At 40.1% G+C, this 22972-nt stretch overlaps 1 protein-coding gene across 4 annotated transcripts in view; it reads right to left on the bottom strand.

The window, feature by feature from the left end:
* DGCR2 (DiGeorge syndrome critical region gene 2) overlaps positions 1-22972 on the bottom strand; it is a 50378-nt gene continuing 27406 nt past the window's right edge. For 2 of the 4 annotated variants that reach the window (XM_076352862.1, XM_076352864.1), the window contains 8 exons: positions 19658-19783; positions 17104-17323; positions 16045-16121; positions 13274-13450; positions 11049-11252; positions 6892-7044; positions 5977-6213; positions 1-5169 (listed from right to left, as the gene is read on the bottom strand). In XM_076352862.1, coding sequence (XP_076208977.1) covers positions 4928-5169; positions 5977-6213; positions 6892-7044; positions 11049-11252; positions 13274-13450; positions 16045-16121; positions 17104-17323; positions 19658-19783 — 1436 coding nt within the window. In that variant the 3' untranslated portion in view covers positions 1-4927. The remainder of the gene's footprint in view (positions 5170-5976; positions 6214-6891; positions 7045-11048; positions 11253-13273; positions 13451-16044; positions 16122-17103; positions 17324-19657; positions 19784-22972) is intronic. The other 2 variants (XM_076352863.1, XM_076352866.1) reach the window with 1 other exon arrangement.

Below are 22972 nucleotides of genomic sequence, written 5' to 3'. Positions count from 1 at the left end.
TTTCTCTTACAGAACACAATTTATTTGGCATTTGGATGAAATGTTTCTCACAGCATCTTGAGGAAAAAAGAAAGATTAGTGCCAACCCCAAAGGAAGAAGTTAAAACAAAAAACCAGTGTCACAGGGACTGAATTATTATAGTATCAAATTTAAATTCTACATGGTATTTCACAGAATATCAAAATCTTTTATACACTGCCACAGTTAAGTCCAGTCACAAACCAACTACACAGGAGAAGCCTGCAAATGCAGCGTTGGCTAAAATTATTTTCCAGGAGAAGGTAAACAGCAGCGTCACATTCTCTCTCGCAGCCTCCCAGGCATCCGCCAGCCCGACACTTGGGGCATGGCGCAGCACGGCCACGCACGCAGCCTGCAAGCGCAGCATCTCCGCTGGCACCAACTCCAACCCACTCAACGTTCAAGGTGCACAATACTGGAAAATTAAAGCTATGTCGTACCGTAGCAGGCAGGTGATGCAGGCTGTTGTTAGGGGAAGCAGATCTTTACTGCCGAAAGCATCTATTCCAAAGAAACAGGTATTTCATTTGGAACTGGGGAACGTCAGAAGCAAAATGTATGAACTTTGATTTGCCTCCTCTACACTAATCTGCTCTAATTTTAGGGTCCAGCTCCCAACTTGCAAGGGAAATTTAAAAGACATTTCTGTATATTGCATGTTCCTTAGCTAGGGAGAAAAAAAGATGCTTCAGTTGCTGAAACAAAACAGAACGAAAAAAAAGACAGACGCGTGTTATGGATTGTGTGAGGCAACATTGAAACTTCAGTGCTTTGCCACTGAAAATCCACATCTGAAAGATAAAAACATCTTTAAAAACGGCTTCAAATTCATTTAACATTAGATGGGAAAAGAACAGTAATTACTGGTCACAAAGATGTTTTCTTCCTAAGTGAAACTCAAGAGACATGTGAACAGGCCATCACGCCGTGACAGCTGTGGAGGCTGAGCACCCGCCGACTGTAAGATTAACCCTTCAGAAAAAATTTTCCACCTACTTCATTCTTCTTCTACATCAGTGTCCTGCCATGAATGGGTAAAGGAATAGTCTGAGGCTCAAAGCTAGACAAGACTGAACATTACGCAGACAAGCTCTTTGTACATCTGAATGACAGTTTTGACCTTCTAGCACAGAATGAAACCCGCCGTCCTTCTAACATTACAATACTCTACAACTCACCTAGTAAAAAAATTAGGGGCTGCTGTGAGACTGTGTACGGGTATCGCTGCTAACACCGATAGAAGCGAGTATCTAGGGCTGTTCTTGAAGGAACAGCAGAGACCTCAATATGGCACCACAGTACGTCGTAAGGATGAGGAATCTGAGGAGCGGTTTTGTCCGAGGCCACAACGGGAGGTGCGAGCCCTGCGCAGAACTGAGTGCTGCGACTTTACGACGACTGCTGCGGTCAAGGACATCCCAAGAGAAACGCACACTCTGCTCACGCGTGCTGCTGGGAATGATGTGGTAATGCCATCTCCCCCGCTGGGTCTGGAGGGACATTTGGGATGCACCAGTAGTTAAGAAAAACATCCAGAGAAGTGAACGGTGGCGGGGGGGGGGGGAAATCAATGCACAAAATAACTCCAAAGATCTCATCAATCTAATGGCAATCAAAACAGAAAGGTCTTCCTCAGGCAAGCATCAACCCTCTGTAATTGGTGCTCAGGACAAACTGCTTACCAGTCACCTTGCCAAGGGCAAGGAAGGTTTGCTGAGGAGTCAACTACTGTCAAGAAAACTTAACTCTTCCCCAGTTGGTCCAGAAGTCTGAGTAGTTGTGACGTTTTCTGCTACAAAGGCTCTTACTCCAAGAGAAAGGTACTCAATGTGAAAAAGCTACATTAAAAAGGGGAAAAAAAATGACAATTTTATTGCCAAATTAGAAGCTCACCAAGCATAAATGAGCTGTACTTAGTGAGCTGCTCTGTTCAAGGCAAAATTTCCCTTGTTTACAGTTAAGATGAAGAAGGATAGGGGAAAAGAGAGAAAATAGCAGCCTCCGTGCCAATATACAAGTGGGAAAGGCTCAGAAGCAATGGGGAAAATATCACACCGAGACTTCTACAAAGAAGCCTCCATTTGGAATAGCTACAACCAGGAGCCACCATGAAGTTGCCTGTTGTAACAGAGCTTATTTTCAAATAAAATTCACCACAGAACCAAAAGTAAAATAAAAAAAAAAAGTATCAAACAGATTCCCGCAGTGTTAGAAGTAGTGTGAGGTATCTGTTCACCTCGGCCACGAAACACAGCTTCAGAGACTAAACCAAGCCAAAAGGCCTTTTGTTATTGCGCTAGGATACTACAAAGAACAGATATTCCATCTGGCTTCAAAAGAAGTTGAAAGTTTTCTATTTTGCACTGCTAACAAAATATTTTTCAGGAACAGATTGTAGTAGCATAGACTTTGCATCTTACTTAAGTGTACACTATCACAGCCTGTCCTACAACAGAGTGTAGCCAGCTTGAGAGAAGTGTTAACCCTAAGAGCCTAGTTTATATCCCAGTGCTTAGCTTCACCTAGCTGGACACAGCACAAAGGTTACAGTCTACAGTGTGTATATATATATATACAGTGTGCGTGTGTGTATATATATATCTCTCTCTCTTGCACGCGCCACCCAGAAACACACACACGCACACACACATTCGTACCTATAAAACTAAAGAAAAATCAGTACATACAATGTATAAAACGTATGAATGTGCTCAAAAATGCACAAAACCCGCTTTATTTTCATACTTCAGAAATGCTCAATAATTTGTACGCATGGTTCTGACTACTGCTATCCATCCACTTCATTAGACCAGAACTTGAACTCAGAGGAGGAGACGGTAAGACATCCCACAGGGTGGAGAATCACTCCTCGTTTCATACCACTGCTGTTAGAGCCAGTCAAACCAGAGAGCAGGACGCGGGCGGCGGTACGGCTCCAGGCGGAGAGGCTTCCTAACAGTGCTTCCTCCCACTTGCGTGCCAGCAGCACACCCCAGAACCGTGATTCACGCTCTCTGATGGATTCAAGATTGTTAGCAAGTGTCTGAATGTCAAGACACCAGATATGATGTCAATAACTAAACTCAGTTTTCTGTGCAAAAGGAGTTGAATTGTCAAGACCAATCCCCAAGTACAGTATATAAGCCTATAGGCAAGACACAGAATAGAAAGTAGCAGCATATTCAATGGGGAAAGAGTCAGCTGCACTGGGAAACCACAACAGCGGGTTAGGATTTGTCATACGAGTATGATTTCTCGTCATTACTAGAAAAATAGACCACATACACATCCCCGTGCAGTGTTTTCTTCCTGTCCCTCTAGGCTTGTACCCTTCATAAGGTAACAGGAGAACACTCACAAAGGGCATTCTTTACAAATTCCTTATAATTCATCTCATCTGTTGACTGCTACAGTAAGTCAAGGAGAAGCAGAGGCAAGAGGAGTATGGGGGGAAAGGGTAAATTATTTGCACACTGAAATCCAAACTTAAATTTAAAATCACCTGTAAAGATTATTTTGCACGCATTATCAAAACCAACAGTGCTTGACTTTGGGTTTAGTGAGGGAGCGAATGAATCTTTTTGCTATCTGTAAATTAACTTAGTTTAAGGAGTTCAATCTGAGGGGGAAATTTAAGATGACATATCAGACTGAAGCAAACCGCTTCATTGATTTAAGTACACTAACCTCATTATAACCCCTTGTGGGACCTGGATAAATGGTTTGGGAGGCACGGGGGAAATGCCTAGAATAGGGCTGGCAATTTATGGGACTCAGATAAGGAACAAGTGTCCAATTAGAATTAAACATCATGTGTGTTGATCACTGTTTTTAAATGGTATTTGTAGAACTATAAAGAAGTGAAATGGAGGTGAGGGAACACATTTACATGCTAAATATAGCATGCAATAAGCAAGAACAATGGTCTTTTATCCAGGACAGTCTTGTGCAACTGTTCACTGTAAAGGAGTTAAAACTACAAAGAAAAATACCTCAGTCTTCCTTATAAGATTATAACAAACAGGGGCTTCATATAGTGAAAGTGAGACTGCATCAAAGTTAATTGCTCCCCATCTCTTCCCTAAAGTACTACCTAACACGTATGAGGATTCTACCAAAGGGACACAAGCATTACACAGACCCAGTCTTCTTTATGGGCCAGAAGTTTACCTGACAACATGAGATTTTGCAGCTACCAACAACAAATAATTGTAATTGCAAATCCTAGTTTTCTTAGTACCCACTCGTCACATATTGCGTAGATCATTCATCCTCCAGTCCCTACGGTGTTCTGAAACAGCAAGGCAAATCAAAACACGCAATGTTTTATACTGTGTAACTCTTACTTGGTGGCATGTGTTTCAGCTCCTCAGTGTTCCTGCTCTGTAAAACAGGCCCCCAGCCCCTTCCCCTGCAGTTCCGTCTTCTCTGCCTTTTCCAAGTGTAGCACTGAAGCAAGAGAGAAAGCAACTGATTGAATGGTGACTGCCCCCACCCTCCTTTTCCATCGTCTGTTCCCTGGGTCCAGTGGTATCCAGCCAAATCCAAGCAGCTTTTTTCTGATGTAGATTTTGTTTCCTCTCAGGTTAAGAAAAAAAAACCAAACCCAACCAAACACTACCCATACTTTTCACCTCCTTAGAAGTCAAAGGAATTCTCTGCACTCTTTTCCATAGCCAATGGGAAAAAAGAGCAGTTATACAATCCATATTTACAGGAATAACCGATTAGTGAATGAATAACGACAGCCAAAAAACGAGAGGCACAATCCTAATCTAGAACATAAAAGCAGTGTTCAAAAAAACAAAGTGGAGATTCCTTCTGAAGTTCAAACCACGGATTAGTGTTTATCTGTGCAAACAGTTGCTAAAACTATTTCTGACCGGCGGTCGGCTTTTTACTCCTTTATACAATGGTATTGAGAGAACAGTGGCTGTGACGGCTGCCCGTAAGAGTTTCTGCCGGTGTGTTTTCATTTAGCGGTGTGTCAGGAGGAACAAGAAAGGTGCTGCTGTCAGCAGAGTCTTCCAGCTCCACTGGAGAAGGACCAACTGAGGGAGGAAGCGATCCCTCTGTAAGCTGTGGGGATACATCACAGTTTCCTAGTGATGGAGGACTGCTTTGCACAGTCTGAGAAAGAACTCCATCTGCAAAGGACAAAAAACAAGCAGAATCAGAACGTGAAGTATATCATTTCATGTTTCCAAATAGATTTACTATCTGTATTTCTGGAAGCTCTGAGTTTTTCTTGGTTTTGCATTAATGCACAAAAGAGATGACACTGCAAAAGAGGAAAATTATGCAGCAAAAATAAAACTTAGATATATAAATAAGATACTTGCACTAATCAGGCTCACTTATCTTGTGAGATATGCTGCTATAAAATCCCAAATTGGAATGATTTCTACAGTATGTGAATATCGCAGCTGCAAAACTGAAGAGCACTGGGTGAATCATTAGAAAGTTATATTTTTGGTCAATTTTTGGGGGGTGTGGGTGGGGGAAGTGGGGAAGAGAGAAGACTCTGGATATATTTTATTCAAAATCTCTTGTACTTGACATTTGTTCTACTTTTTAATACCAATCTCTACAGACCTATCTCCAAAAGACCAGAAAAGGTACCAGCATAGTGGAAACTAGGTAACCAGGTAACCCATCCAAGGTAAGGCTTGAAAAAAGGTAAGGTCTAAGAGTTAAACTGCTTGCAGCATGGATTCCACTTGTAATTTAGGTGATCCAAAGAACCTCTGAGAAAAAACAAGCTTAATGATACATTTTAACAAAAGACTTCCTCCATCACAGAAATAGGAGATTTTATCTTGAAATATATTTTCCCATCACAATTACTAAAATACATGATTCTAGTTTAAAAAAAAAAAAAAAAAAAAAAAAAAAAATCGACCCTCTAGCCAAAATGAAAAAGAGGAAGAAAAGAGCAGTTATTGCCTGCGTACCTGGAGTGGAACAAAGGATGCTGTCTGGATTGACAGAAGCCTCATAAGGAGGAGGCGGGTCATCTGGATGTTGAATATCTGGATACTTGTAAGCAGTATAGGGTGGAGGTGGATCATGGAAATGAAATGCCCCACCTTCCCCATCATCTGAAAGATGCAGTGGAGTAAGGCCAGTTCCAAAACCATCGGGACCGTAATCAAAACCAGGCATCCTGCGGCCCAAGTTAAAATGGTGCACTATTTCAAGAGAAGAAAAAGAAGTAAGCGACTTTATCCCATGCTTTCTTCTTCAATTTAAGGCAGATCTCAACACCTTTTTCCACTTTTCACACCCAAGAAACTCATGTGTCCTGAAGACCTAAAAAAGTCTACATAACCTATACAAGTCAACTTACTGCAGTTACACAACGATACCCAGGCCCACCTGCTCCCAGCCTGTTTGTCCTGCATCGCATCTATTTGAATCTAACCTCTTCAAACTAAGGAGATCATTCACACATAGAAGTTATTTCAGATTTGGACCACATACAAACAAAAAATATTTTTCCATTATCGGCTAAAAAAGTTCAAGTTTGAAGAACCTACCAAGACACACAGGCATAGTCAAGCAAGACCATGACATTTCTCACCTTTACGTACATCAATCTGTCAACAATAAGCACGAGGCACAAGGTAAGTGTTGATATAAAAAAGTTTTTTCTTCGAATGTGGAGTGGTTCAGAGAACCAAAACTTGTACAAATCATGACCAGTTCAGGCAGCCAGTGCAGAGCTACATTTGGGTACAGTACTGACTAGAATCTATAACCAGACTTCCACTGATGTTTTCCACAGATTTGTTATTTCTTCTGCTCTCTCTATTCTGAAGCACATACACTACTTAAATCAAGACTTGTTACAGATACAGGCTACTTACAATTTGCTCCAATCAAAGACTCTATGCGCTCTCTCCGCCTCTGGCGTAGCCGGTGGACCATGAAAAGCAGCAGAGAGAGGATGAGGAAGGAGGAAATGCAGCTAACGATCAGACGCATTCCACCGGCCATTGAGTCAAACAAACTGTTGCCATCTGTCACACAAAACATGTAAAAAGAAGCCTGTTACTTTTGTTCAAGATTCATTTTTCTTGAGGTTCTTCTGTCAGTAATGGAGAGATAAATGCAGAGTGGAGATTCATTAGCCCGGTTTAACACTTCCCCATATTTCAAAAATGTAAGAAAATTATGAATCATCAGGTGATTTATTTATTTATTGCAAGATGATCTAAACATTTCTAAAAATATCTTAATCAGCAAAAGGGACAAAATGTTGAAGGCTTCAGGTCTCTGAAAACAGGAAAAAGGAAAGGTTAACAGCATTTTGCACATCCACTTGTCTCCCTGGCATGGCTGATGATGTTATACGAAAGAGGACAGCAGGCCTGGAAGCTATGGGAAAGGCCTGAGAACTGGCATTATCTACACACTGTTTCTACATGACTTCTGGACAGCTTAACTTTTACATTTCCAACAACAAAATCTCTAAACACTGTCATTATCACCAATATGTGGTCATCTAAATTCCGTATGTCATTGGTACATTGGTTAGCACCATTAAGTGATAGGAATTAAAAATACCTTAAAAAGGTGAATCAACATGATAATCATCTTTCAGGAACTGAAGAGGTTAAGGTAAACAGGAATTAAATCTTTTCCTAGAATCACATAGAAAGCAAGTGGCAGAACACGAAACAGACCGAGGAGCTTAGGACTTTGAGAGCTCTACACCATTGCTAACCAGATCCACACTTGGAAGGCTGTTGTGAGCAAATTATTACCGTTCTACCAGTGCCAGACATGAGAGGTTCACAATTCAACTAATCACACTTGGTTGTGCTTAAGTAGCATGCGCACGTAAAGATACTCTACACAAAGAAAAATGACCCAAAAATGACTGTGCTGTGTTCTTCGCACCAATTTCCCGTTCAAGAGCTCAGAATGAGAAACGCACCCAGGTTAGGTGGGGATAAGAAACAGATGAAGTGGCTGCACAACCTGGCCACCTCCTGCTACAGGACACAACCAGGTACAAACCCCTCTCCCCAGCCACCGCAGTGCCACCGCGCTTCCTAGAGCAACCAGCCAGATCCTGGCCACCTCTCCTTTCCCACACCCACCACAGTCGCAAGAGCTCTCTCAATACGTTTCCTTTCACTAACAGCAGCTAAAGCTGTATCAAAGATTCCTTACAAAAGAAAGCTAAAAGCCTCACAAAAATTGTAAGTACTGACTTGCTACAAATGCTAGTAACAGAAAAATCCACCTAATTTATACATCGTTAAAGTACATGGCTAACAGGCTGGTGTTTATTACATAATGCATTCTTGGCAACAAGAAATTCATTTAATAGTGCACTATGCATAGAGCTCGAACATCACACCCTCTCAAATCTGGCTGTGCAGTACAAAAGCCTCTGTGCTGTCAAACCTTTTAGCAACTCTTACTGTCAGAGCTTAAACTGATGCAGTCACGCACCTACCAACCAACACACCCTCCTGAACACCACAGACCTGCCATTGTTCCTCCTCCATTTTATGGCAATGCTGACTTCATGAACATCATAAATTAGTGCTAATAACTGCCTTAAATAAAGTGACTTAAGTAAAATATACACACAGGCAAGCATGACGCAATCTTGTAGGCAGAATGCCTGACTTCCACATACTCTCTTTAGGCCAGCTACAACTGCAATTCTTGGACCTTCTGGGGCGTCTTGGGCCTCTATCACACTGCTCCCTGCCTGTGAGAGCTCCTAATGTTCAACCTGTTTGGCTGGATAAACTATTGTCAAGTAATGTCCTAGATTAAGAAAAAGACAAAGACCCAGCTTGTACAGAACAAGGTAAGTCATCACAGAGATTTCCAACCCACATAAATACAAACAGATTATTTCAGAAAGTCTGTTTTACACTCAAAACGGTAGTAATACCCTGTAACTGCACCAGTTTTGTCACTAGGAAAGCTTCTGCACCATCAGCTCTTTCAAAGTATTTTATTTCTTTTATTACTTTTTCCACAAATAAGAGTTGTGGGTCTGTCTAAACAAGAGCCACAGAAAAAAAATATTTTCTACCACACATCCATGGAGCAGCAACAGACAGACTACCTCAGTTTCAGCATTAGTACATGAAAGATTTTCCACTGCTATTTATCTTCACCTAAATGAGGAGAAACATCTTTCAAGAGAGTATAGCTGTGATTGCTCAGCTTACTCCTACCACTGAAAAATTCCCCTACTACCAAGTCCTTGAGTAATATTCGTTATCCACTTGTAATCATTGCTCACCCACTCACACTGTGAGAGCTGATTACCTGCCAACCCAACAGCAGGATTTATTTCCCCCCAGTCTCTCCTTGGGTGATTAATTTACTTACTGTTGATTAGTAAACTGTTTTCTTTCCTTTGCAACAGAGCTTAGGGGAGATATATGTAAGAATTGGAAAAGATAAATACATGCTGATTAAAGAAAGTAATTCATTAATTTTGTCATCTGGAATAGTCATTTATAAACACCCAGAAGGAAAACTGAAATGCTTAATTTAAAAATTTCAGTGTTTATCACTAGCTGAAGTAACTTCATTATGAAGGAAGTTTGACAACTGCTTGATGATTCTTCTCTCAAAAACTAAGTTACTAAAAAAACCAGAACACTTCAGGCAAGAGTATAATGAAACAGTCTTATTTAACATCAGTACAGAAAGAAGAGCTTAAGGATCAGAAAGGATGTGGTAAAATACACTCTTCAAATCAGTATTCATGAAATTGTTAAGACCCACAGCAATAAGCAAGGATTAAAGAACATGGCACGAGGTTATCCCAGGCCATCTTATCCTGTCTGCCGGATGACACTTTTCTGACACTGTTCCTGAAGATAAAAACATGAAGACAAAGTCTTAACTCTGCTGATAAAAGTGGGAGGAAGACTCCTGCTTTTTCCCCACTCTCACTGACCAACCTGCAACACTAGCTAGAAACATCTGTTAAGCTTAACCCTCAGAAGGAATGTGAATGACAGCAAGGAGGAGCCAGTGGCCTTTAATGATTAACTTCTGTAGTTAAGACAAATAAGAAAGACTGCAAATTTGGAAGCCAATAAGCACCCCTTTTTTGTAACAGGCTGAAATAGAAGCCTCTGATGGCAAGAGTTGACCTTTCATGTTTTCCATAGGAGTTCAGAACAATAGTTTCTTAGCGCACTCAGATAAGATTATGTTCTTTTAAAATACCAGGAAATAACAGTATCGCAGAATGGTTGAGGTTGGATGGGACGTCCTGAGATCATCCAGTCTAACCCCTGCGCAAGCAGAGTCAAGCTAGAGCAGGCTGCCCAGCACAGAGTCCAATCAGGTGCTGAATATCCCCACAGATGGAGACTCTACAAGCAATCTGCTCCAGTATTTGACCACCCTCACAGTAAATTCCAAGTAAGATACATTTCTTTTCGCAAGTCTCTTTACAGAAAAATAACCCCCCCAAAATCTAAATCCCCAAATGGTGACTGACAAACAGTTCAGTCAGAGTCAACTGAAGACTTTACTGATCCAAAACAAGAAGCTGCACTGAGATGCCAAATCCAATAAGCAAGGTTGCATGTCCTGATTATTACTGAAACTCTACATAATTTATAAACTTTGCTTCCCATGTGATCCCTGCATGCAAACTTCCACACACATAAATGCTCAAGTCCAGAAAAAGATGCTTAATTAGTGTTCAAGAGAGAAGTCTTTTCATAACAACTAAACATGATAAAGGAACCACGCAAGACACTCTACTAAAAATCCACAGTAGTGTCAACCTCTATACAGAAAATAAGCTACTGCTTCTCCTATATAAGTAGCATCAAGGATGACTAATTATTTCTAGCCACAGTCTGAAGTGTTTCATTTCCTGTGATTTGAGATCTTTCCCCACAGGGTGTTTGTACCCAGCAATGTCTGAAGGGATGCATCATTTAAAACAAAGTTATACCCAAAGATAACCAAGTTGAGCACTGAACTCATTTTTCTTGACAAAACTGTAGCAGTCAACTCTTACCTGGGTCTAAACATGTAAATTTGCAGCACTCCTTAGGGTCTTTGCGATACTGCTGACACCCCTGGGGCCGTTCACACAAAGCAGCCACGCACATTTCAGGTTCACCGTTGTGACATGTGCAGCTCAAACAGGGATCATTCCCTTTTGGAGTGAAATAGTAGCCTTCATCAACAATGTTGTCTTTGATATCAACGCAAGTCTGGCCTAGAACAGAAACACACATCAATATCCAAGTGTCTGTGAGCCTGCCAGACAGGAGTCCAGTTTATTCTGTTACATTAAGTGATTTTTAAACATAAGCATAACACCAGTTAAAAGTCATGCCTTCACATTAAAGCAACTTTGAAAAGGGATCTCCAAGGAGTGGGGAAGATAATGGATAGTCTAGAGGCATGCAGGGATGATTTACTGCTCAAAATTGATAAAAGTGAGTTTTAAGTATTTAATGGAATTGACACGCTTTCAGGCATCCTCTCCAAGACACAGGAAAGCAAGTGGTCTGAGAAGTTTAAGCTTCACTGTCAATGCCTGCTGCAGCTCCCTCCCTCTCTCCTGGTACTTAGGAAAAGCTGGATCTTCCCTGGACCAAACCTGAAGGACACTCTTACAGGCCAGGCCTAAAAAAGGAAGCCAGGCAATAGTACTTCTAATGCCCTAGCTGCATCTTGACCCCTGCCCAGTGGAGGAAGTTTAGGTGTCTTCTGTCCACTGTCCTTTCCTCCCACTGACCTAAAGGCAGGTACCAAAACCAGAAAGAGGAAACACAGACAGCGCTGGGAGCTGCCAGCTGAAGCAGCTGCTCAAGGGAGAGTGGCCTGCCCCCTCCACCTACGCACAGGTCAGCTGGGAAGGTCCACAGGAAAGTTCAGACTCAAAGAGACCCGAGGAGGTCTCCAGCTCAATCTCCTGTTCAAAGCAGGGTCAGCTATGACGTCCCAACAGGTTGCTCAGGGTTTTATCTAACCTGGTCATAAAAACCTCCGAGGATAGAGGCTGCACAACCTCCCTGGGAGTCTGTTCCACTCTTGACTACCCTCACGATTAAACAGTTTTCCCTGGCATCAGTTCAAATCTCTTGTTTCAACTTAAAGTCCCTTGACTCCTGCCACGCACCACTGTAAACAGCCTGGCTCCATCACCTTGATAACCTCCTTGTAACTACTGGCAGGCTGCTATCAGGTCCCCTGGAAGCCTTCCTTTCTCCAGGCTGAAGGAGCCCCATTCCCACTGCCTCACCTCAAACAGGTGCTTCAGCCCACATCACCATCTTGCTGGCCCCCACTGAACTCACCTCAATTTGTCAAGGTCTTGTCAACATTTTTCTTGCACTGCGAGGCCCGAAATTGGACACAGCATTCTTCTGCTTAAGTTATACATCTGATAGCCTCACCCTCTGGTTAACGTTTTGGCAGAGCTATCGCCTAAACACATGCCCTTCAATATCAGATTCCAAGATTTTATTATATCTCAAGGTAGACAAGGCAATATCCTGTCTTCCTAATTTTCAATATTTCAGGTGCAAAAGCTGGCAAAGAAGGGCTGAATTTTCCTCCCTTGCCATTCTGTAAGTCTTTTTCCTGCTTTAAAGAAAAAAAAAACCTAGAGAAACTTCAAGAACTGCAGTAAAAGTTCAACAACTTTTCTCCTTCTTGCAAAGGAGCACCATCCATATCAGGTATCTTAAATATTACCTGAAAATACTGCCAATACCTCTGTTGGTATAAAGCCTTTTGGAGTAAAGAAATGCAAGATACAGAATGAAAGCCATTTTTTTCCAAATTAAGTCAGTAGCTCCACTTGCCTTTTTTTTCCCCCTAGTTCTAATAATTGGCTGGAAAGAATTTAATAGAATTTGCTATATTCAAAATAAACCAGAAATAAGTGTTTCCTCATTTTCATGTGAAGTTAATAATTTAAGAGTGATATTTACTAATAAGGCGCGGGGGTTTTTTTAGATTTTTTTTTTTTCCAAGTATACTTTATTTTGGGGCTGATATAGCTGTTTAACAATCATTTTTTTAGTGAAAATCTGTACTGTGGCTGACAACCACACATTAGGATGCTCTTATTTATTTAAACCAAGCAGAAATTTAACTCCCCCCCCCCTTTTTTTTTTTTAATTCACTGGGCAAAAGGTAGAAAGGATAACTAACCAATTTCCCCATATTTGTTATACGCATATTTAAACACACAACACAGTTAACACTGCACTAAAACCAACTTACTCCTTTTGCAGAGGAATGAAGATTTCTCATAGCAGTTTTCAGCATACCAGCTGTGTAAACCATGGTGCCGAAGGGTAGGAAAATGGAAACACTGAAGCTGGGCACAAAGAACGTTTTCATTTTCAGACATAGCCGTACCGAAGATAGGGTCAGGGGGTAAAAATACTTCTGAAGAGCCTAGAACAAGATGCATTGGTATAAGCAGCCTGCGGGTATGCAAAACTTTAGAAAGGGTCTGTAATGTCACTCATTTCATGCACAGCGACCCTGCTACAAGGCTACTGTCCTCTAGCTTTAGCTTCCATTAGCAACATGCCTCCGGGGGAAGGCAGACAGCAGGGAGGGAAGGGGTGACTCACAGAGAGAAGAGGCTGCTGTTTTCAAAGTACTGGGTAATTTTGTCATTCTGCACCAGTAGGAGTGATGTTCTGATATCTCTACAAGTGCTGCTTTCCAGAGTCCCATGGTGTTTGCCTGCCAATAATTATGCACCCCTTCAAACAACGCTGAGTTTGGCCATGCTTGCTACTGGTGGAGCAAGAACCCATACCAATCTTGTACCTGGCACTCCAAGCATCTACTAGTGTTTCCAAAGATGTGTGTACGTCTATCTCGTGCAGCGCACTGCAGAGCTGCTCCCCCATATCTCACGCTGCTCATTCAGAGTGCAGAGTAGTGCTATGCAGAGAACAAGGCTGCAACGCCGCTTCTGCTGCTGCCATGGTGGTATGGACTATTTGGTCCTTCCAACTCACGTAATTGTTAAGACACTGTATTGTGACAGGTTCCAAACAGTGCAAGAGGCGTTGAGGGCATTTTATAACTTTTAAAATGTTGTTTCTGACCAGTGACTCACTTCACCATTAAATCTGCTGGTATGCAAAGTTGCAGAGATTAACGGGAGACCAAGACACAGCAATTGTGAAAATCAGCTTATTTTATATGTTTTCAGAAGCCTACTTTCCAAATCTGTGTGCTTAAACATTGATTTTAACAGCTCTTGCAGTAAGCATATTATGCAGTTTTCTCACATGATGGTCCTTTCAAACACTGTTAGGCATGATGTTTTCTTGTTTATTTTTTTAAATGCAACTAGGTTCTGCTATCATTTTTTTGAGGGCTTATCTTCCACATCTCCCAATAATAGATTAACATTTCCAAGCTATACGACTCCAAATCACTTTTCAAACCAATACTAGGAATTCAGAGTCTGCCTCACTACAAGTCAGTGAAGCTTAAGCAAAGTTTTTCAGAAGCTAATGAATGCTACTATGTACTACTATGTATTTTATTTCATATAGGTATCTCTTTATTAAATAGAAAGCTTGCAAAAAAAAGAATATATGGTATTGAGAAGGCTTAAATTTATATAATGCATCAAATCAAATAAAACTTACGATAAAAACAGGTACCGTGATTTTTCTATAATTTATGCCTCCCTGGTCGTAAACATTTTGTCAGCAGATGGCAGTGCAGTCAACTTTCCAAAGGGCAAAGAAAGGTTCTTTTAAGGAGAATGTTTTTTTTCTTCCTTAGGCTTCACAAGAGAAACCCACCTATATAAACAGTTTTGTCCAGACCATAAATCCCTATTATGAGAAAAAGTTGGACTTTCCTCCCGCCCTTTCCCCTGTTGTGCAAATACATCTTTAGGTGCTTTACTTTAAGGAACTAATGAAAATGTTCCTGCCTCCAGAAGAAGGAGCAGTTTCCTCTGAATATTCAGTCAACTCTGTTAACTTAAATGACAAAAGAAATCAATATTTTTGTGCATGGCAGCACAGTAAACAAGTACTGTCATTAGAAAGCTACGCAGGGTTCTACTACTTCTCATGTGTCAAAGGAAGTATTTTTCAAGAACCTACTGTAGTAAAATTCTGTTCACAATTACGTATCTGTACCTAACGGACAGTTTTCCTTCCAGATTTTCCATTACTGAAAATTGTATATGAGAAAACTATTCAGATTAGTTTTCAAATGCTACACTGGAATTCACAGTGCTGATGCTTAAAAAAAAAACCCCTTTGTTTTAAATTTTCCATTACCTAAACCAGTACAGCATTTAGACATTCAATTCTACACGTAAGAGTTCATATAATGGCTTTAAGATTAACTAATCCCTCAACTGAATTAGTTAAAAATAAAAGGTGTAGAAACATAACTTTGCATTTTCAGTAGAGGGAGCTTCTTGTTCTGCAATTGAAAAGTTCAGCCTGTGATGCCTATCAGATTAATGTTCAGTTTTTCATATAAACTGGGATTTATTTCTGGGATTAGGCAAATTTTGTCTTGGTCTAAGTAAACTATCTGAAGTACTTTAAAATGAAAAAAACCTGGATAATTCTGCAAAATTCAAGATTATTTTTTTAAGTATATAAAAATCTACCCATTTTTAAAAAGCTAAAACCCCCCAATATCCTACACTAGTCTATGCAAATACAGTTCAGCTAGACGTTCACTGCAAAGAATGAGAAACTACAGAGTAGTTTCCTTTTTCTCAGTTTAATCAAGGAGAAAGCCCAAATAAACTGAAAAACACGTTCTTTCCACAAGACGTCAATGTGAAAAACTATGAAACTTCTTACACTTGAAAATAAGACATGTGTATCGAGTATTAGACTCTTCTGTTCTGATACTGTAAAACAAAGCAGTTCCCCTACACTATTTCAACATTGTCACTGAAAGAAGTTATGTTGTTCTTGCAAATAATATTCATACTGTAAGACAGTTTCCACGGGCCATTTAACTAAGTAATAATTTGAGAGGCCTACCTTTATAAGCTACTTCCCAGTGACCTTCTAGAGAGTGATTTCGATTGGTGATCACATACTGATATCCAACCCAGAACCTACAAAGAAATCAAGTTAGATTCTAAAGATACAAGCCAAAAATGTGCAAACAAATTAAAATAAATTACACAGAACCTTCCAATGTTTTTATACTTAAAAGCTAACTTTCAAAACATTCTGATGACTTTTTCCTTAACATTTCAGCCCATACGCTGGCAATGTGGAGAGACTACAGTTGAGGAATAGAGGAAAATACTTGATAGTTTTCTATGTTTACAAACAATAACTCACCATGTCTTTTATTTATACTCATAATAAGCACCTTATTCTGTTGTTATGGCAGCACTTCAGTATCTGGAACCCAAAAACCACACAAAAGCATCCAGAAGTCAAATATTTTATAAACATATGCAACTTATGTCAGACTGTTCCAGGTCAAACCATCTAACTCTCCAGAGACAGAAATACACCATTAATGAACCACTCCTGGTGATCTGTCATGGCAGCCCATAAGACTGACAAAAAAAAAAAAAAAAAAAAGGCAAAAAAAAGGAATTATGTTTGTTATGAACCAACAGAATGAAATATCTAAAGCCACCAGAACATAGTTCTTGCAATTCAAAATGGCTTTTTATTTCATTCTTATCTCAAACTTGCAGTCTTTGTTAGAGCTACTGGTACTTAATGGAAACAAAAATTCTGTTGAAAAATTTAAAGAATTATTTCTATACAGGGTAGTGCAGTAGTAAGTCATTGTAAACTTCATCTTCCCTGTTGCAGTTCAAGAATACTAGTACGTTGCTGAGACAGCCTGAAGATAAAAAAGATTCTGTCGAATTGTAGCCTATCTGTTAATGTTAATTAAAATATAAAATAGAGATGGCCACTGCCAAACAGTCAACCAGCATGGTCATACTGGGTTATCAACCCGAAGTCAATTTTACCATTAGATTTTCTAAGCAAACTGGACTACCAGCATTTGTATCACACACAAACCATTCTCATGCAATATAAGATCTTTGTCCTTTCCTTCCTACTCACCTACGCTGGTCCTTCCTTACAAATGTTTTTTCTTCCAAGTCCCACTCCTGTGCCAGGATGAACCTTAGCTCCTGGTCTGCAGTGAAGGTGGCGAGGGATCCATTCACCCGCTGACATGTCTGCACGGCGTCCCAGTAGTTCTCCCCATTTAAATACACTTTATAACAGCTGGCTGTGCCCTCATAGTGGTGCCATCCTGTTGGGCACTTTCCTAGGAAACATGAAGAATAGAAGGGAAACCATTCCCCCCAAATTAGGATCTTCAGGATAATGCATCCTAATCAGTTTATGACAATGCAATGCATAATCACTTGGATGTGTACACACAACATACTGTGTATACTTCACCTCACCAGGAGGAGATGCATGCATTACTGATCACAGATGACTTACTTTACTAGAGCTTTTGATAAAGGAAAATTTAAAAAAAATGTATTTAAAAAGATGCAACTCCTAGTAATGTTCCATTGCACTGTGACAGCCTTTAAAGTCTTTAATTAAGACTGACGATCTACTGTGGAAGATATTTCCCTGCACATCTTTATAAATCCAATCAGTTCGATCAATCCAAGTCAAAACAAGCAGCAAGAGCAGGAAGAAAAAAAACCAGAGGTGGCCAATTTAATGATTCTGTCTTTCTATTAGGTGGTTAGCAATACACCCAACTTGCTGTGAAGTTTTCAACCTACTTTTACAAACAGTCTCAGTAGTATTCACGTACTCCTGCTCCCATAGTCAATCACTAAAGACAATGGGGGTTCTGGGGCAAATGTTGTTTGCTTTGGAAAAACATCACTGCAAAGTGGATATTCAAGAAGCAAGAAGGTGATGGTGTGAACTGCTTTCTCTGCTTTCTCTCAGTTAACTCAATGGAGGGAATATGCAACAAAAGCCTTGAGGCATTTCTGGATGAAACAGGCCCATGGGCTTTTGACTGGCATTCTTAGGGGTGATGGGTAGCTAATAGAATCACAGAGACAGGCGGATGAAATTTAAAACAGACAGGAAATATGATTTTAGCACCTGCATTTGCAGTATTAATTTTGCACAACACGTAAGCAAGCAACTTTAAATTCACAAACTGTTTTATGTTCGTTGCATGCATTCACAGAGTTCCTGTTCTCAAGCCTCTTTATTCCCTTCAGAAACAGTTATCTTTATCATCAAATAATGATATACAAACTTAGATTTGAAGCCCTTTAATTAAACATCTTTCCTTATTCTCCATTTATATGGGATCTTTTCAGATCGACTGTTCACATCACTAAGATGGGACAGAATACAGTATCAATCAGACTGCAGAGCATTAGATATTGCTGTATCAATTTCTAAATTGCTTTATTGTCCTCTATAAATTTTATTAACATAATTTAGCTACTGGAATCCGTGACAAATGAAAATACCTATTTTAATAAGCATTTTTGTCCTCAAGCCGGGGGGGGGGACACGACCAGGGAAATCAACGAAGAGGTGAATTTTTACTTTTGCTAATCACTTGTCTTTTTCAGAAGATCACCATAGTCCAAAGCAATTGTTCCCAATTACTGCTATACTGTCTTCCCCCCATGTCGTCTTCTTAACCTGTCCCATCCCTCTCGCCAAGGCTAATCAGTGCTGTCTCCCATTCCCAAATCACTGGATGATCCCTGGAGCAAAGAGGGAACCAAGATAAGAGGGAGAAGGCAGGGGAGACTTAGATGTTTTGGGCCTGGAGAGATTCAGAGGCAGCAGTCACTACGAGCTATGATCAGTGGGAAGGACACTTGCAGGACATTTACAACGCTTTCGATAAGGCAGGGACTAGGATGCTGACAGTGGCACTAGCAGTGCTGCAGGTGAGAGGGCAGGATGCCACTGAAGTGATATTTTTGAAGATTCCCGATTGATTGGTGGGCGTAACATGGCGAAACCCATTCAAGCGCTACATACTTCCTTGACAGTCTTCAGAGAAGCAAGTGAAGAATTTCCTTAAGTTCCCCACTCCCTAAAGAATATTTTTATTCCTAAAGAATATTTTTCCTATTAAAAAGGATACAAAACTCACAACATCAGAGATGCACTTAATTAACTAATAATAGTGCAACGTCTTTAAGATCATCTTCCAAATTACTTCAATCAAGAGCAATCAATTTTGGTCCGCCCCCCGTCCCCCCCACTTTCCAGGGGAACAATCCTACATGCAAGCTCACATCAAGAGACAAGGGCTAGACTACCACCCCTGCTGCAGGATGAAACCATCACTTAAACCATGGGCTTAGTTTTCTGTAATTGCAATGAGTTATAACAGGAAATTGCACCTCTGGTTTCACAAAAACAGGATTACTAGGGAAGTAGAATTCTTTGCATGTATTGGCCTGCTATATAAACTATGCAATATAACAGGACGCATATAAAAGGAATGTACAAAAACCTTAAAAAGCACTGCACATGAATAAAATCTGGTCAAAAAAGCTATGCAAGAGAAAAATCTATTAATTTCTCCTTAAAAAAAATAGCCTAAATTGCTAAATTAATTAGCAGAAAGATGGCCCAGATTTCCCAGTCTGCAACTTACTGCTAAATCGGACAGGCTGTGCCACATTGACGGTGTGAAAGCGGGTTGCCTCTCCTCCTCTCCCTCGATTGTGCCTGGAGTCCACATTCTCCTTCCCATGGTAAGTTCGCTGGTCCCCTGTCAAGCCTGGGGACCAGAAGAAATAGTCAGTACCAGTGAAAGATGCAAGCAAAGGCAGATTTCATTTTATTAAACTTTCTCTGGGTTTTAATTCAAGACATATATGATAAATAACATAGGTAAACAAAGACGGTAGATCCCTGCAACAACACCTTGGCCATTTTACATGGTACATAACTGAAATACCTACAATTGAAAAGAACCAACAAGCCATTACATGAGTCTTGCAGAGTAAGCTAAATATTTTGGCAGATTCTCAACAGCCTGCAGTTGTACACAGGACTTGACGCTCATCATTTCAATCGCTGCAGCAAATGCATCATCCCCAGTGCGTTTTATCTGTTCCTGTTTACAGAACTACCCACTCTCCAGCTGCTTTGTTTCTCAGTTGTATGTTCAAGGGTATAAGACAACTTCTCCAATACGTTTTCCAACACATTCTCTGAGATCTAGGACAAAATTAAAACCAGGAAAGGAAACCTATCTTCAGCCAGAAGAACAAGGTTTTTCATTCACTCTCAAGCTTCTAAAGGAAATGTTAGTTCATTATTTCTGAAACAAAAAACATACACACCCTCATCTCAGTGTCAGGGCTTCTAATGGGCATACCTCACAACTGGATTCAATAACTTAGGAAGAACACAGTGCAAGACGTTATTCCAGAAAAGGGGCTGGGAGGCTCCACATGCCTACCAGGAGTAAATAAGGAGCGCACAGTTCAGGTGGAGACGCTACAGGATGGGGAGAAACCTTTGAGAAAGACAGAGATGAGCACCGAGAAAGATTAATCTGGAAACAAGGGATTAACCTTAAAAAGAGAAAAATTAGGAACCCAAGAATGTAAGCATTAGAAATATCTACTAGTATGTTATTTAACACTACTAGATGTTATTAAAGGTAATAGAGTTTAACCAGCACGAAGAGCTATGCAGACATTCATTTCTTTATAAAAAATCAGCTTATTTTCCTTTAAAGCTGATTAGCTCTATTGAGCCTAGCTAAACCAAATAAACCAGTCATGGTCCCAAATAAAGAGGAGCTACGTAGTCTTCTTCAACAGGTTTAACTACATCTTTTGAAAAAACATTCAAAACTACATCATTAAAACTTTCTCTTTCAGACTATCTTTAAAAAGCAAGAGGTTCACAGCAATTTCATGGTAATTTAAACCCAGAGTCGGGGACTGTTCGCTGTATTACCTGGGGGGAAAGACCTCCAGAAGACCCACCATCAAACAATGCACTCCTTGGAACAAATGTTAGCACCAATGAGCAAAAAAATCACTAGCTGGAGCCCAGGAACAGCAGAGTAGCTTTGCATTCATCTGGTTCTAGCATACTGAGTTTGCCCTGGGTTAATGGGATAAGCAAGGGATATTTAATTATCACATTATCCTAGGAATTACATGTCTATAGAGATCACCCATTAAGAAATGGCTGTGCATAATACACTCACGTGGCCTTACAGGAATAAAGTAGTAATCCTACTGTTCAATATTAGAATAAGCTATTTATCACAGGCAAGAAGTTAGTGCCAAGAAATTCAGTCAGTGTACGTTTCAAAGGACACTAAATGGTAAAATAATTTGACAGTGAAGATCACCGATTATTTTTCATTACTTTAAAGGCCAACCTATTTTTAGTTTTAGAATTTCACTATTCTTAATCCTAACGGTTCAGTAGCAGTATTTACACTATGATTTTCAGAGCAATACTGAGACACTAAAAAAGCAAATCTTTAATGATAGTAAGACTTTAAAAATAACGCTAACTAATGTAGAATGCTTTATCAAAGATGAACTGAGCCCAGCATGGGAAGCTCTATTTTCCCATGGCATTAAATGGTAACAACGAAACCCAAAGAACCAGTAAGAAACAAACGCACGAAAAATTCATTCCCTTTCAGAAGTGAGAGCAGATGCAACACCATATGGCTGACCCTCGACGGCTAAACAGAACGCCCACAAGGACTTAACAATTTCCCTCCCCCAGGAATAAAACAGAAGTTCACAGGTTTTAACATGCGAGGTTAAGAAAGGGTTACTTGGGCTAACATCTTAAATTGACAGAATTTCTGCCAGTTGCTTTGAAAAATAGCTACACAGATCCCACAAAAAGTGAGTTCAATCAGTCCTCACCCAGGAAGCAGGACACTCAATTCCTTCCTCAGCATCTGCCCGTGTCAGCAGACTCCCTGCTGAAACCAGGCAGGACTGAAGAGGCAGAAAGCAGCCACCACAAGTTACTTCTCCTTCAAGCCCAACACTGACAGCTGCTTAATAAACTGGTGCTCTTCAAGTATTAAATTGCTTCTATTTGACTTGAATTTTTGGTCTCTGAGAAAAGCAACGATGACAAGTTTTTCCAGGGCAATAAAGAAAGGGATGCTAACAAGCCTCTAAGTCACTTGACTGCCATGAAAAGCCATTGCAGATTCTGGTGGCAAAGGTGTAATTGGACTGGGTTTCTATTGTACTTTTTCAATACTCTGCAGAAGAATTTTCTATGTATTTTGCTGTTCCTGCTTCCTTTATAAAAATATTTTTATCTTTAAAAATAAATTAATAGTACCATGGACTAAGCTTTAAGATAACAACCTAAGCCAGAAGATCACAACCTAACCATGTTTGAGTGTTTCAGAAAGGAAAAGCTATCATTTTTATTGCTTATGTGCATACTTAATATTCTGAAAGCCATAAAATTTTGGAAGATCAGCTATTTTCCAAAACCTTTATTCTTCTAGATATTACAACCACAAGCAATAACAGCAACAGTAGTATTTTTACGGGCCAAGACAGATAGTTCTGTTTTCTTTTACTTTGTACAATTATACGAGAAACGTAATTTGTTTGTTAGTTGATGGGGAAAAGGGAAAAATTAGTTCAAGGAAAAAATTCATGGGGTGCAATGTTTTTTCTCCCCTCAAATTCTATAGAATGGTGGACACGAGCATCCTCCAATCTGTTTCCAAATGGATCAAGTCATGATTAGTATTCACCCAGCTCCTTCCAATTTACAGTTGCTATCTAATTCACTCTAGCACAATCACAGTCTAAGTATAGTGCTATACATCAAGAAAGTTGCCCGACGCTGCTGATTCCATAACTATTTTCAGTTGTTTAAAACTTCAAGCTACCAATTCAGAATGGAAGTTTGCCATACTGGATGGCTCCTACTACATTTTATATTGGTAAAC

Source organism: Aptenodytes patagonicus, chromosome 15, assembly GCF_965638725.1.
Source record: "Aptenodytes patagonicus chromosome 15, bAptPat1.pri.cur, whole genome shotgun sequence".
NCBI lineage: Eukaryota > Metazoa > Chordata > Aves > Sphenisciformes > Spheniscidae > Aptenodytes > Aptenodytes patagonicus.
Note: the sequence above shows the minus strand (reverse complement) of the source record. Positions and strands in the feature narration are given on the sequence as shown.